The sequence below is a fragment of the Siphateles boraxobius genome, unplaced genomic scaffold, assembly GCF_051911475.1.
Source record: "Siphateles boraxobius isolate OS27281-9 unplaced genomic scaffold, OSU_SipBor_1 2, whole genome shotgun sequence".
NCBI lineage: Eukaryota > Metazoa > Chordata > Actinopteri > Cypriniformes > Leuciscidae > Siphateles > Siphateles boraxobius.
In genome coordinates, this window is record NW_027508810.1 from 4,283,737 (window position 1) to 4,299,133 (window position 15,397).

A 15,397-nucleotide genomic window follows, 5' to 3' on the forward strand; every position below is an offset into this window, starting at 1 on the left:
CTGAGATTCCCTGTTCCTGTTGGATTTATTGATTAAAGACTGTTTTGTTGTATTTCATGCCTCATGTAATTATTGCAACTACCGTTTTCTGAGAGTATGACACCATTTTTAATATTTTTCACACAGTAGAAACAGAGTTGGACATTAATTATAGTCGAGAGACACAAGTTAGTGAACAAGGTGCTCCACCCTAAAGAGCTTAAGTCCAGCACACCTGATTACAGGGAGGGCTACAAAACGATGGCTCTTTAATCTAGATTTAAACTGACAGTGTGTGTCTGCCTCCTGAACAATGCTAGAAAGACAGTTCAAGAGTCTGAGAGCTAAACAGAAAAAGGAATTACCACCCACAGTTTATTTATTTTATTTAATAATTTGTTTTATTATAAAAAAAAACTACCACCCACAGTTGACTTGGACATCAACTGGCCAGAATTTTGAGACCTTAATGAACATGAAGGACTAAAACATTGCTCGTTTAAAGGGGTATCCCACCTCAATAGCACCACAAGTGTTTTGCAATACATCAACACAATAAGTACATTGTACAATATTGTCTTATGTAAGTACATACAGTAGTAGTTAAACCTGATACAAAGTGTCTGGATTCATAAACTTGTACCTCGTTAAAGTTGTTAATACAAAAATTATAAATTTTTCAAATGCTATCAATATTTTAGTGTCTGTGAAAATGCAAATGCAAATACATTTACGTGTGCTCAAGAGATCATGCTGCACTGGCTCTCTCTAGGGCCCTGTTTACACCTGGTATTAAGATGCATTTTAGTCGATCGGATCACACGTAGACGATGGTAAATACATGTGTAAATGGGGTTTAAAATGTTTGTGCACTTTTGACCACTTCCAGAAGTAGTCGAAAATGCATTTGACCGGATTGCTTTCATATTGTAAACGCTCATGTGGTCGAATGCGTTCGTCAGGAACAATAACAGTTTGAGGAAATCATGGGAATTTGGTAAACAGGGCTATCACCATGAGCCAGTTTTAGATGATGAGCAACAGAAGAGAAGTGGCGCCACATGGGGAAACTGTAGCTGTATGGTGACACAAAGGCTGATGCCATATTGTCATTTTCAGCTTGATAGTGTCCAGAGGTCCATCCAGCTGAAATGTTAGGGATAGATCGCACAGAAGTACTTGTGGTGGTTGATTCATTGAGCCAGTGACTCCTAAAGATATCTCCTTTCTTTTTATTAGTCATGAAGGGGAGGTCTAACACGGGTCGCAACCCAATGTAACTACTGAGTTTGCCCAGGCAAATGTTGCAGTAGGCCCTGTATGTTTGACAACTGTTTGAAGGGAGTATCTTGCAGCATTGAGGGCTTGTGAATGTGATGGGATGGGCTGCTTGAGCAAAGGAGCTGGGCAGGAAGGATGCCATTGATGAGGTGATGTCGAAGCTCGCTGAAGGTCCATAACATCTGCCTGCATGAACAAAATAAATAAAATAAATAAAAATTATTTAGTTGTAGTGTGTCAGTATGAAATATCAGTTTACATTTCTAAATATTATGTTTGCCATTAATTGAAATAATCCAGTGAGAATTTTAATTCTAATAATCCACACAGAGATTTGAATTCACCATCATCGAGTCCATCTGGGATTAAATAAGAAATAGAAAAAACCCCGAAAAACACTAAATCCAAAAGAACTGCAGGAACGTCTCAGAGATGCTTGAAGAAACCAACCTGCAAAGCTACCTGAAAAACTATGTGCAGAAGTGATTTTAAACAAAAAGGGTGGTAGCACTAAATATTGATGTGATTTAGTTAATAGAAGTTATTGATAAATAAAAATCTATTTATGACATTATTTTTGAAAGCATGCTCACTTTACAGCATTTTTACACAAATGTCTAAAACTTTTCACAGTGCTATAGCTTTGCAGGAAGGTTTCTTCAAGCGTTTTGGAGACGTTGCCGAAGTTCTTCTGGATTTAGTCTGTCTCAGTTTTTTCAGTTTCTTCATGTAATCCCAGATCGAGTCGATGATGGTGAGTTCAGTTGTTGTCAGACTCCTTCTGCATACAAAAATCTCACTGGATTATTACAAATAATGGCAAAAGAAATGTTTGGATATGTAAACTGATATTTCCTACTGACACACTACAGCAAAATATATAAATAACTGTCTTAAAACTATTTTATTTAGTGAAGTGCCTAAGACTTTTGCACAGTAGTGTATATATATATATATATATATATATATATATATATATATGATGGCTCTTGATTGAACCACTTGGTAATTAACATTTTAGCTATTAAAACTTGTCACAATTACTGGGAAAAAAACATTTAAACTGAAATAAAATAATGAAATATTCTGAATTATAAATGCTAACCTTGTAGCTCCATAGCAAAAGATTTGAAATCAAGGTTAACGGGACTGTGCCATGAGTACGACTCCAGAATCCCACCCACCATGGTCCTGAAATGCATTGTAGAAGAATGAGAGGGTGAGAATTCAGATATCTGAAAATCATAAAATACCGCTATTATAATGTCTTTATTTTAGATGATTCTGCTAATGTAATAAACTCAAAGTAATAAATAGATTTGCAAATATACAGTGCACAGCATAAACGAGTACACCCTGACAGATTTCTCAGAAAAACATCCATCTCGCTTTACTATGGGATTCTATACAATGAAATATTTGTGAAAATCTAGTTTATTGGTTTTAAACTAGATTAGTCAATACCAAAGCCAAAATTGGAACTATTCTAACAAAATAATTGAAGATCACAAGCAAAAATGAGTGCACCGCAATGAATGCGTTAGGAGAAAACATAAAATAAAATTGTCATTAACAGGAATTCACCAGTAGATGCATCTAATCAATCCTCACACAGGTGGCCACAGAACAATTGACAATTAAGAGTTTTTAACGCACCACATGGAAAAGATATGTCACAAGACTTGAGAAAGAAAATAAATTCTTTGCACAAAAAAGAATAAGAAATAAGAAAATTAGTAAAGCATTGCTAATAAGTTTGAATACTGTCGCAAAAGTGACCCAAAAAAGACTTGTGGGAAGCTCGCCGAGACATCCAGGCCATAAGTGTTCACCTTGTCAACAGCGTTTTGTAATGAGAGAAGTTGAAGAAAATCGCCATGAAAGTTCAGCACAGTTGGGTTCCAAACTGTATGGTGTCGCAAAGGTAAAGGAGTCCAATAAAAAATGCATGGTACCAACAGTAAAGCGTGTGTGTGGGGTTGAATGAGTGCTGCAGGAGTCGGGGAGTTGCATTTCATAGATGGCATCATGAATTTAAAGATGTACTGTGAAATACTGAAAGAGAAGATGCTACCATCACTCTGTGCTCAAGGTCACCGGGCACTCTTTCAACACTATAAGACCCAACACATACATTTAAAGTCACCGGTTCATTTCTGAGGAAGAACAGGGTAAAAGTGATTCAGTGGCCAAGCATGTCACAAGACCTGAACCTTTATTTTATTTTCCTGAACCTGACCAGATTTGCACACATATTTCATTGTATTCCATAACTCTTAATGGAACACTTGTTGGAAAATCTGAAAAGACAAGTTGAATCCCTCCAGCATCCAGGATCTGAAAGAATTAATTCTTCAAGAATGGAGAAAGATAGATGTAGCTGTATTTAGTCAACTTGTTCATTCAATGTCTAGAAGAATTGGTGCTGTTCTTAAAAATCTTTTTTTCTTATGCTAAATATGTTAGGTTACCACACTGTTATGTTGATAAAAATTCATGTATAAAAAAAATGTTTTATGAAAATGCAGCAAATTGGTCTCATTTTCATTGACAAAATGGATAAAAATCTTGATTTTCAAAGGGGGTTGTACTCATTTAAACTGTGCACTGTATGTGATATCAATAGTTTATACAAATAATAACATCCATTACCCATTTCGTTCCCTGAAGCCCTTGGCAAAAGGATTCCTGTCAATCTTCAGTTTTGTTATCTTAAAAGGTACCAAAAAAAAAACACAATCAGTCACTTTGGCAAAAAAGTTTTATATATATTTATAGACTATTAATTTTACAGTGCTTAACATGTAAACCCAATTGAAATCAGTCACTGAAATATAAATAATACAATACTTTTATGACAAGACCTTGAAGAAAGGTTGTCAGTCTGTCCTGTGGTTTCTTGGTTTTAGAACAAAGTGTGTAAATAACTCCCAAATGCTTCTGTGTAATTTCAGGTCTACTATCCTGCTGATTTACAGGAGCATCTGGGACAATTTTGTTTTAATATAATGTGCTTCAATCAGAATGATTTTACATAGCATTACAGCTTCCAGGGTTTTTAGTATTTGTAGAATGGAACGTGTAAAAGAATGCAAAGGAAAGCATAGAACTTGTGTTTGTAGCAATTAATTATTGGTATCATTCTAATTATAATATGGGTGAGGTTTTTGCTATATGTGTTTAACCTAATGCACCCACGAGGATAGTAAAACTTTAAATCAACTACATTAAACAGTCCCCACAAGTAAAACAGGTTAATAAACATACATACTGTTTTGATTAAAATCTAAAACTGCACAAGCTATATTAGAAATATTACAACAATTTGAATGAACTGGTTTCTGTTATTCATTTGATGGCAAAGCTGAATTTTCTGCAGCCATTACTTGAGTCTTCAGAAGTCACATGATCTTTAAGAAATCATTCTAAGATCATTTCTTATTGTTATCAATGTTGAAAACAGTTTTAACGGCTTAATTTATTTATTTATTTATTGAAATCATGATATACTACCATTCAAAAGTTTGGGGTAAGTAAAATTTAAAAAAGAAAAAAGAAAGAAATTAATACTTTTATTTAGCAAAGGCAGATTATTATTTTTTTCAAAAAAGACAGTAAAGACATTTATGAAATTAAGAAATATTACAAAAAGTTATATTTATAACTATATCGACTTTTTATACATCAAAGAATCCTGAAAAAAACAAATAACTCAAATTTCAGTGTAATCCCAGACTTTTGGACTTGACTTTCCTACATAAATGCAGAACCATGTGAAGCTAAACATGTCCACGTTCTGCTCTTAATTTATATTAATCCAAGATATAACAGAGAACTGTTGAGATAAGTTACCTGTTGGTTTTGGTAGGCTGTGACAGTGGTGAACTGAGTCTCAGGAAAGGTGAAGGTGTACACACCCTCCGCTGGCAGTGATAGTAGAGTCTGGGACACGCATTCAAGAGGACTATGCAGAATAACGTGTATGCGTGGCTTGTACTTGTGCATGGACTTCAGGATTATCTGAATTTCAAATGACAATAAACACATTTTGTATTTATATTTAAGCAAAATTGTCAATTGATTTATGTTGTAGTGTAGAGTTAGGCTAGTCATGCGAAAGAAAGGGAACTCACATGGCCTTTGTCATCCATCTCATTGTTGGTGAGTTTGACACGATCAAAGCTAATCCCCTGTCTCATCCAGTTCTCTCCTGAACACGGTGAGTCCGGGTGGACATACAGATGAGGGGAGAGGCATGATTGATCTGTGTTTCCAGCAGCCATCCACTGAGAGCTGTGGTACACATACCTAACATAGAAGATAAAAACAATATCTTGGATTTATTTTTAAGTAGTATTCCTTCTAATCAATACATGATTTAATCATCTGCAGCAAGTGTATATAATTAAATAATTCAGGATACACCTTATCTATATCATCTGTATCAATCTTTTCCCCTTCACGTCATTTTCATTTATGCTATTTTTGTTTTTTTAATGAATCATTTCAGACTACAGGACAGACCACAGTATACCTGTATCTTTTTGAGTCCACAGGCATGATGTCCATGGCAATGGAGTATTGCTGCAAGGGATCCAGATTGTGCACATTGACACGGACAGATGGGAACATTCTCCTGAGTAGATTACAGATACACAATCAACACTGACATTATAAAATCATTACAGCTACTTGGCTAGTTACAGATACAAATATTGAATAGTCTAATACAGTTTGCAAAGAGGTCAAAATAAAGGCTACACAAACTACACAACTTTTGCCAATTTGCATTCTGGATAAATGGAGCCAGTGTAGATTTGTTTGGTAAGGAGTTGACAGATTTCACATAAAATCACGTGGTGAATGAAGGGCACAATTTTTTTAATTTTTAGCTTCAGACTATGAGCTTATCCAGTCATTGGCCATCAAAAGACAAGTACGGACCCCCTAATGGGACATGGTTAAGAAAAATGAAATGGTATTAAAATTATTTGGAAATGCTTTTGAGTTTCTCTCGCAAAAGTTTTGCATTAAACCGAGAAACTTTGCATTCGCTTTGCATTGCATTCGCTCAATGTTTGCATTCCCCCGATAAACTGTGTTCACTCGAAAACAAAAGTTTTGGCGAGAGAACGCAAAGTTTCTCGGGGGAACGCAAACATTTTGCGAGAGAACGCTAACCACTTAGCCCTACACACTCTCAAGATTTCAAAGTTGAATGTTTTACTTGCCTTTTTTAAAGGTGTGTGACCCTTATAGGACCAAAACCTAACATTAAAACCAGGGTGAAACTACCTGTTTGGTTCTAATTGGTCAATGGTCACAAGCTCATTTTGCTGGGAAATGGGCCAGCTGTCGCTGCGCTGTAATATACTGATTTGCTGCCAGGTTAAACTGTAATTGATTTTTAGAACTATAATGGGCCTATATTGCCATTTACCTCCCAACTTTTGTGATGATCATCTCTGTGCCGATCTCGTGAAATTTCTTCCACAGTTCAGATCCTTGAAGATCTACCCGAACTTCTCTCGCAGCTTCAGATTCGGTCCCTGCAGGTTTTCTTAGCTTCACACTTTTTTTCTTCCTGTTGTTTCGCTGATCTTCACAAGTAATCAAAACAAGATTACACAAATGGTAATACAAATAAGTAAAGCAACTGTCAAACAATGCTAAAATGTTTCCCCCTCCTTCACAAATGATCCACTAACCCTGTGGGTCGATGAAAGTTACTCTCGGTGTACTATCTCTGTCATATTCCAAGACATACTGTAATTTCTCATTCTTCATATTTTCCACCTTCATCTTCTTGCAACTTTTTCCTGAAGCATCCACAGAAATCGCGTGAGCGCGCGTGCTGATTCCCTGCATTCTGACAAGCGCTCAAATGCCACGAGAGTCTTTCAGCGGCAGTCTGTTAGCAGCATCGTTAGTTATCGATAGATCACATCATTCTCTCCTCTCTCTTTCATCATTCTCTCCTCTCTCTTGTTCGCTGTCCTCTATGCACGTTCGTGTTCACTTTCACCTTTTTATTTCTCATCCTTTTAAGACTAAACAGTCCAACTCTTCATTTGCCTATGGGAATAGAGATGCTCTTGTTCTCAAATTTACAGGCACCAATAGGATCTCAGAGGAGGACTTAAGTAACTCCCAGTCGCAGTAGGCTACGATAAGCAACAGAACTTGTTTTTGTTTTAAGATGTCATGCAAATCTCCAATCTGTGTGGATATAAAATGCCCCTCCTAAGAACAGTGTGCATTACTTTTTAATTATAACATATTAAGATATGTTTAGCATGTGCAGGATGATGATGCATAAGCCAATGCATTTTTTCTCCCTGCAGCAAGAATGTGAATACCTGGCATATTCAACAACCATAGCATTTTATGGATGGCTATGTCATATTATGACAGTGTTGTTTATAGCTCACAATTTAAACAATTTATCATGCAAAGTGCTGTAAAGAAATAGACAGAGGATAAAGAATAATTAAAAGTCCCAAAAAACTATTTAAAAAAAAAAAGTAACTGAAAAGGAATACAGATTAAATATGCACAACCAGCTCAATGACAAAGGAAAGGAGGACACAGTGAAATCTGAGCAGTTGCATAAATTAAACTTTCATTAACATATATAAAATAATCTGTAAAACAAAAAACAACATGGCCATCTGTGTCTATAACTGCATGAGTGTTAGTGTGAAAAACAAATAATAAAAACAACTTAAACTAAGACCAAATAAAACCGAAAATCAAACAAAAACAGCCGATGGAAAACTCACTCTCCACACTAATAAAAACAAAGCTTTATAAAGGGAAGAACAGGGGCCTATACCATGAAGCCGGTTTAGGTGCCTAGCCAGCTATGTTTCAGTTTAGTTTGCGTCAACCCTGGGTTTTAGGGACCATGAAAGTGGTTTGGCTTTTAGCAGTGTATATCGCCATAGTAACTTATGTTCCACGGCTAACCTGGTCCGGGGCAGGTTATGTTCTAGTTAAGAGGTTGCAAACTGAACTTGGACCAATCAGCTGTGAGCAAAGTGACACATGTCGTCTGCGATAAAGTCACTCCACCTGTTTCTACTCCAAATTAAAGGTCACTACATAGCAAATGATTTTTAAAGACAAAATCGTCAGGTTTTTAGTGATGCTTATTTAGAATAATAAATGTGTATGATTTAGATATTATTTATGTAATTATTATACCCTTTATCAATCACACATGTACAATTTTAGTTCATCAATTATTATTACGCAGTTTAAATGAATAAATATGTAAAGGTAATATATATACGCTTTAGCATCAATAGATGAAGCTATAAAAATGACTACATGTGAGCTTAAATGTTCAATTCTCTCTATACCTTTATCAGCTGTATAAAATAACTTCACAACTTTTACTTGCACTGATATACAGTAGCGAGACTTTTTCTTTTAGTTGTCCTCTTCCATAGACAGCTGTTTACTTCTTGCTGTGTAAATTTGTTTACATTCTTATTATTTTAATAATTCTATTTAATAAGTGAATTGCGCTGCTTCTCTCGCGAGAAATTAATCTCAGTTTCACTCTTTCTCAACATGTGATTGGCTGTTCACTACTGATGTCACACTTAAACTCCTAAACTCAGGATCAAAGCCTGGGTTGACAGAGAAAGTTGATGATCAGCATCATGGTACCAACAAAGCCTGGTTGGATTGGTTTGGTTTTGTCAACTCTAAACTAATCCTGTAACCCTGAGTTTGTTCAACTACCCTCATGGTACAGGCCTCTGGTGGACTAAGTTCTGTTGACAATGGTCTCATTGGCCGGCCGTAGCAGTCAGAGCAGGAGACCCGTTAACGCCCCGTTACACAGTTCTTCTTGCTGTGAAAATTTGTTTAAATTCTTAATATTTTTCTATCTTGTAATATCCTGCAGAAGAGAGAAGTGAATAGCCCTGCTATTCTCGAGAGAAATTAATCTTATTTTCACTTTTTCTCAACATGTGATTGGCTGTTCGCTACTGATGTCACACCTAAACTCATAAACTCAGGATCAAAGCCTGAGTTGACAGAGAAAGTTGATGATCAGCATCCTGGTACCAAGAAAGCCTGGTTGGATTGGTTTGGTTTTGTCAACTCAAAACTAATCCTGCAACCCTGAGTTTGTTCAACTACATTCAACAACATATTTCTCTGACATCAAATTTGAACGAAAAAATTATTATTCCCATTTACACGGATCCGTGGAACCAACTAAAACACTGTATTACGTGTGCCAGGAAAGTAATTGGCAATGTCACTAATGTCAATTTCTGTAAAAAAGAAAGACTAAGCGCCCACGCACATACACATTCAAACGTGCATGCCTATAGACTAAACACACTAATACGCATGTGCACGCCATCACCGTTATCACAGATTCACATTTTTGAAGTTTACACAGAGATAATAACGGTATCGTTTTCAAAAACTTGCACTTTGAAACCTATTCTATTCTCAGGCCACCAGAATGCATTAAAAGTTTTCTGGTTTCAGTTGAAAACAGTGTCATGTAAGCGACAATCAATATTAATTCTAAATTAATAACTAATATTTTTTTTTACAACGGAAATTAATCAATAAAAAACTTACTTAAGCTGGACAATGACTTTCTTCTAGAGCTGCTGTACAGCCAAAACAATCTTTGTTGAATCATTGCTGATGTTGTCTTGATGAGAAAGAACCAGTGGTGATTGGAAAGACAAGACCGCAGCCTGGCACAAACTTAGGGGTCCTTTGAAAATGTACTCGGTTACTTATGTAACCTCGGTTCTCTCTAGAAGAGTGAACGAGTATTGCGTAAGTTGCTTAAGCTACGGGTAAAGTCATCTTTTCTCGAGATATTGAAGCCAAATATTATCCTTAATTTTGCATTTATTGTCAACGCAGTGCAGCAGCCTGCAGACCTAAGGCCATCTTGCGTGCTCATTGGCTGCCGTGCGGCAACTGCTGCAGCCTACCACTGAGCCTCGCGCATGATGTCACGCCCTCTACACGTCATAGCCCTCCAAAATGGGGGTGGCTTAGCGTATAAAAGACAGGCTCGGAAGCTGCATCACTGGTTTCATCAGCTGAAGCGGAAATCGCTTGTGGTGCCTGCACGGCCGGGTTACGCAATACTCATTCCTCTAGAGAGAACCGAGTTTACGTAAGTAACCGAGTACGTTCTCTTACGAGAGATTTTCTCGTATTGCGTAAGTTGCTTACGCTACGGGAACCCATTGTCAACGCTGTGCGCGCCCAGCCTCCACTTCATGAGTCCCAGGGATTCCCGGGGAACATAGATAAGTGGGAAACAGGTGGCCAGCAATGCGGCCCAGCACATGTTATAAGCACATACAGGGTATACAGAGCGGCGTCGCCGGTCCATATAACTATTCACCATATAGTGCAAATCAACCAGGAGAGCAAACGTCACGTAAAAGTAGTCTGTGCATGATAATCTGGGCAGGATATACAGACCGCTCACACTGACAAAAGTCTAGCCTGCAAGGCGGGAACTTCCAGGTTATAAAATCGAACAAATGTGGACGGAGAGACTCAGCCTGCCGCCTCACAAATGTCTTGAATGGAAATTCCGCTGGACCAAGCCCACGACGAGGACACGCCTCTGGTGGAATGCGCTCTGACGCCCAAGGGGCATTGCAGACCTTTAGACTCATAAGCGGATGCGATAGCATCCACTATCCATCTGGACAGGCTCTGTTTCGAGGCGGCGAGACCCTTGGTGCGCCCACCAAACGAGACACCAAACAGAGCTGTTCCGAACACCTGAAAGAGGGGGAGCGCGTAATGTAAGCCCTCAGCGCCCTGACGGGGCAGAGGAGATTAATATCACCCGCACTATCAGATTCTGGCAGAGCCGAAAGAGAAATGACCTGCGCTCTGAAGGGGCTGCCCAACACTTTAGGGACATAACCATGTCTTGGCTTAAGGATGAAAGCCGTTCCCCTCGGATCTTGGGAACGGCGGCTCGCTGACAGCTGTGACTGTCTGTGTCACTTGAGACGACCCGATTACTGGGAATGGGGAACATTTTGTGACGATATTTGGTGCGAGTGGAGCCTGGGGCGAAGTGTTTGTCAGTAAGCGTGAGCGCTCGTGAGCGGGCACGTGACTTACATTCATAACTTGGCCGCTGTGAGGCTGTTGCCCTGTAATAGAGCGGGCAGCGAGTAGGTGTGAGCACAGATTTGTGGGCACATTCTCTAAATTTAGCACTCGAGCGGCGTGTGCCACCTTTATGAGAGTGGCCTCTGTGAGTGTGTGAGACACGTGGGGCATCGTGCTTATATGTAGGGGTGAGCACTGACTTGTGGGCACTTTTTCTACACTTAAAACACCATCGGCGTGAGCCGGATAACCAGAATTTGTACTCTTTCTGAGATTTCTCTGGGTCGCCGTAAAAGCGAGCAGGCGAGTGTTGCCGACTCGTTGGCTGCTAAATGTGTGTCTTCAGTAGCCTTCTCTGAGGGGACTGACAGGACGAGATATTCTGACGGTGGTCCGGCCGCGGCGATACCCAGCTGTCTTTTCCTCTCTGGTGTCGCTAGGAGGACATTGCCTGCTCGGGCTTCAGCGCAATCTTGGGCGCCGGGGTCCCCGGGGGGGAGATGAGCGTGATCTAGGGCGGCCGCCCTGTCGACGCTGCGGAGGCTGGGGCTGAGCTGGGCGCTGACTAGCGTGTCGTGCAGGCAGCTCACGTGGGTGGCTTGCAGAGGAGCTAGAGCGTCGAGGCAGGAAAAGGTTCGTGGCCTGCGAGGTCTTCTGTACTTCGGAGAAGCGGTCGACGATCCCGTTCACCACTGGGCCGAAGAGACCAGTAGGGGAGAGCGTCGAGTCGAGAAATGCGGAGCGTTTGACTCCCTCATATCCGCAAGCGTCAACCAGAGGCGCCTCTCTGTGATGGTGAGCGAGGCCATGCATCTGCCCATTGCCTCAAATCCGTGATGGCGGCTGGGTCCTTGCTTTTCTCATCCCATTCGCGGAGGAGATCAGCTTGGAGGATCTACAGCACAGCCATCGAGGGCGCAAGCAGCTTGTCCGGCGGCGGCGAACGCGCAGCCGACAAGGGCTGAGGTAGTCCTGCAGGCTTTAGACGGGAGGGCAGACTTTGAGGGCCATCTCGCAGAGGGCAGGCAAAGGTGCGCTGCGACCGCCTCTTCCACTGGGGGGATAGCTCTGTACCCCTTCTCGGTGGCGCCGTCCACTTGGGAGAGCGCCGAGGAGACATGTGAGTGGAGCCTCGCCGAGAATGGTGCATTCCACGACTTAGAAAGCTCATCATGAAGCTCTGGCAGAAATGGCGCAGATCTGGAGACGGGTGGGGGGTGACAGCCGTCGAGCCTATTGGGCGCACAGTGCGGGCTCCTTAGGCAGTGACCAATCCAGGCTGAGTTGGTCGACGGCCTTTGAAAGGAGGCGTATGAATTCGGCGTCCACCCCAGCCCGAGTCCTGCTGGATTCCTGGATCGAGGAGGCGGCGGAGTGATGAGAGCTCGACAACTCCTCGCTGTCCGATGCCAGGATACAAACAGCTGTCATCTGGGTACGCTCCTTCAGCTTCGTCCCCTGAGGCGGCGGCAGTGAGGGCCGAAGCTGGCAGCTGCACGTCCGGGAGGGGATGAGGAGGAGAGAGTGAGGCTGGCGGGATACAATCCGGCGCGCGCTTCACTGTGGCCTCAGGCTCCGGCATCCTCTGAGCACGGCGCTTCTTCTTGCGCGGTCCAGAGGGTGGAGTGACAGCGTCCGGGGTGAAGGCTTTGAGTCGAGCCCGCAGGGTCGACAACGGAAGGGCTTCACAATGCTCGCAGCCGCCCGAATCCAGGGCGAGGGTTGCGTGGTCTGGGCCCAGGCAGAGAGCGCAAATCACGTGGTGGTCTCCTGCACTGAGCGGGGCTCTGCACGAGGCGCAGGAAAGACGAGGCATTTTGAGAAAAACGCTCGCGCTTTTTTAGAGAGAGAGAGTTAAGGCAAGCACAAAGGATACTCGACGCCGGATGGCGTAGCAGGCACGGTGGGCTGAAGGTGGCGAAGACGGCCGGCTTCTTCAGGCGCTTTCCTCTGCTTGCTGGTCGCTAGATTCGACGGCGAAAAAGGCTTCTCTCAAAGTCCAGCGATGCGGAGAGCTACGCTGAAGATGATGAAATCAGTGATGCAGCTTCCGAGCCTGTCTTTTATACGCTAAGCCACCCCCTTTACTCATAGCGTAAGCAACTTACACAATACGAGAGTACCTCTCGTAAGAGAACTTCCAGCTCAGCATCATCTTCACACTCAGAATCAGCCCTGATCTTGTGATCGGTGATTTTTAAAGTGTGCAGATGTTACACCCTTGAGTGAGCCAATAAGGAGTTGTTCTTTCGATGTCTGATGTATTAAATGCTTACAATTTTGCATTTGAGATTATTGAGATTCCGAAGCAGTAGTGCTAGGAATGTTGGGAATGGTTTGGCCGCGCAGTTTGTGGAAATAAAGAAAAAAGTAGTTGCTAAAAGACAGACATGCCATCTTACGTGTGTTATTTTGAATAGATACATCACAGAAAAATTGGCGACGACAATAATGTTTTGTTAAAATTATGGCGCTTATTGGAACCATAAGCAAGTTTGTTGCGAAAGCAGAGTCTTGGTCGGGCTTATATTGAACGGCTATTATCACTGTAAAGCTGCTTTGAAACAATACAGTATGTAGGTGACTTTTCTTAACTTGACTTGACTTGAGAAGGAGCGTCTGGAAATAATGAATCGTACTCCGTATTTAGAATGATGAAGTCATTACACTGAGGTATGTAAGTACATAAACGTCAACATGATCTCTACGAGCATAATAAGGCTTCAACATGTTTATGTGACACACTCTAGTCTTCTTTATCCGGTCTGGGGTATTAATCAAATAATTAAGATCAGAAATCTGATGAGCAACGGTATACAGTCTTACAAACTTGAAATGTCGATCCGATAATAAGGCAACAAGGCAAGTACCTACTCATCTGAACAGAAAGAACATATCTCTGTATGAGGATAAAAAAGCTTTACTCAGACATGCTTTTGCCAATTGACCAGTTTCAAAAATTCGAAAATCACTATTATGTCAAGACATTCTTTGGTAGGTCAAACTTTTCCCAATCAAAACTGCCAATGTGCCTCACACATCGTGACCAAGAACAAGTTTGTTACCAGAGTAGTCCAGTCTCCCCATCTCTTTTTGATGTGACGTGTAGCCAAGTACGGTGTCTGTGGTTTATTTATAAAGATAGCTCCTTTCTCATCTTAAAACTCTTAAAAATACATTTAGTGACACAATAACAGTATTAGGGTGAATGCAGGTAATGTGGGCCGTTTAAGTTTAATTGTATTGTGCTCAATGGGTTAACACTTTCAGAGCATTACAATGGTCTTTAATTAAAGAGACACTATTTCTTTAAATGACAAAATAGTTTTGGTTGATGCAATATGACACTGGTGGGTGTAGTCACACCTCAAAGGAGGACACCCTCATGGTTAAAGGTAGAAAACCCTCTGGCATAAGATATTGTTTTCTAAATTATAATGTTGCTCACTAAACAAATATTATTGTGACAGTTCCTGTTTTGTTTGTTACTATAATTAACAGGGAATACATTTCACATTTAAAATGTGATAATTTTCTTGTACGGTGTTTAAATATTGCTGGCCCACTTTGGCTGAATGTGTTAAATAAAGTTGACCAGTGGGATTCAAGTGGCCGACCTTTAAACTTCAGTAATTATACTCAAGTTCATGAAATAAATTAATATTCACTGGTTATTTTATAGTTGACATGTATAATCTACTTTTTTAGAAAACAGAAATGAGTGTGCCATTAGGAAATTGTAAGTCAGAGATGGAAGAAAGTAAAGAAAGAGCAAAAATAAGACTAGGCAATAAGTTCAATCTGTGTAGTGAAGAAAGTTTTACAATATGGTTACCATTTTAAATGTTCCTCTTATTGAATTTTTGTTAGCCTATTTGTTGTTGCATGTCAAGTCAAGGGTTAGGGGCCGCTAACACGACACTGCTCTAACAGAAAACCCTTAAATGCGCTCCGGCCCGCTCATTCGCACAACATCAGTGCATGGTGGCTCGAGAACGCAAAC

General features: G+C 40.7%; 1 protein-coding gene across 1 annotated transcript; it reads right to left on the reverse strand.

Moving 5' to 3' along the window:
- Positions 1-627: 627 nt before the first annotated feature.
- On the reverse strand, positions 628-7,360 carry tbx22 (T-box transcription factor 22). Its single transcript, XM_077235594.1, has 8 exons — positions 6,969-7,360; positions 6,701-6,860; positions 5,795-5,896; positions 5,394-5,568; positions 5,113-5,280; positions 3,913-3,971; positions 2,366-2,451; positions 628-1,446 (listed from the first exon to the last, which is right to left on the reverse strand). The coding sequence occupies exons 1-8, from the start codon at positions 7,126-7,128 to the stop codon at positions 938-940; spliced, it is 1,419 nt and encodes a 472-aa protein (XP_077091709.1). The 5' UTR covers positions 7,129-7,360; the 3' UTR covers positions 628-937.
- Positions 7,361-15,397: the final 8,037 nt, after the last annotated feature.

Coding starts and splice junctions, on each gene's coding strand:
- tbx22 (XM_077235594.1), bottom strand. CDS start 7,128: ATGCAGGGAATCAGCACGCGCGCTCACGCGATTTCTGTGGATGCTTCA. Junction 6,861..6,968: donor AACTTTCATCGACCCACAGG/GTTAGTGGATCA, acceptor TTACTTGTGAAG/ATCAGCGAAACAACAGGAAG. Junction 3,972..5,112: donor CAGCCTACCAAAACCAACAG/GTAACTTATCTC, acceptor GTACCTTTTAAG/ATAACAAAACTGAAGATTGA.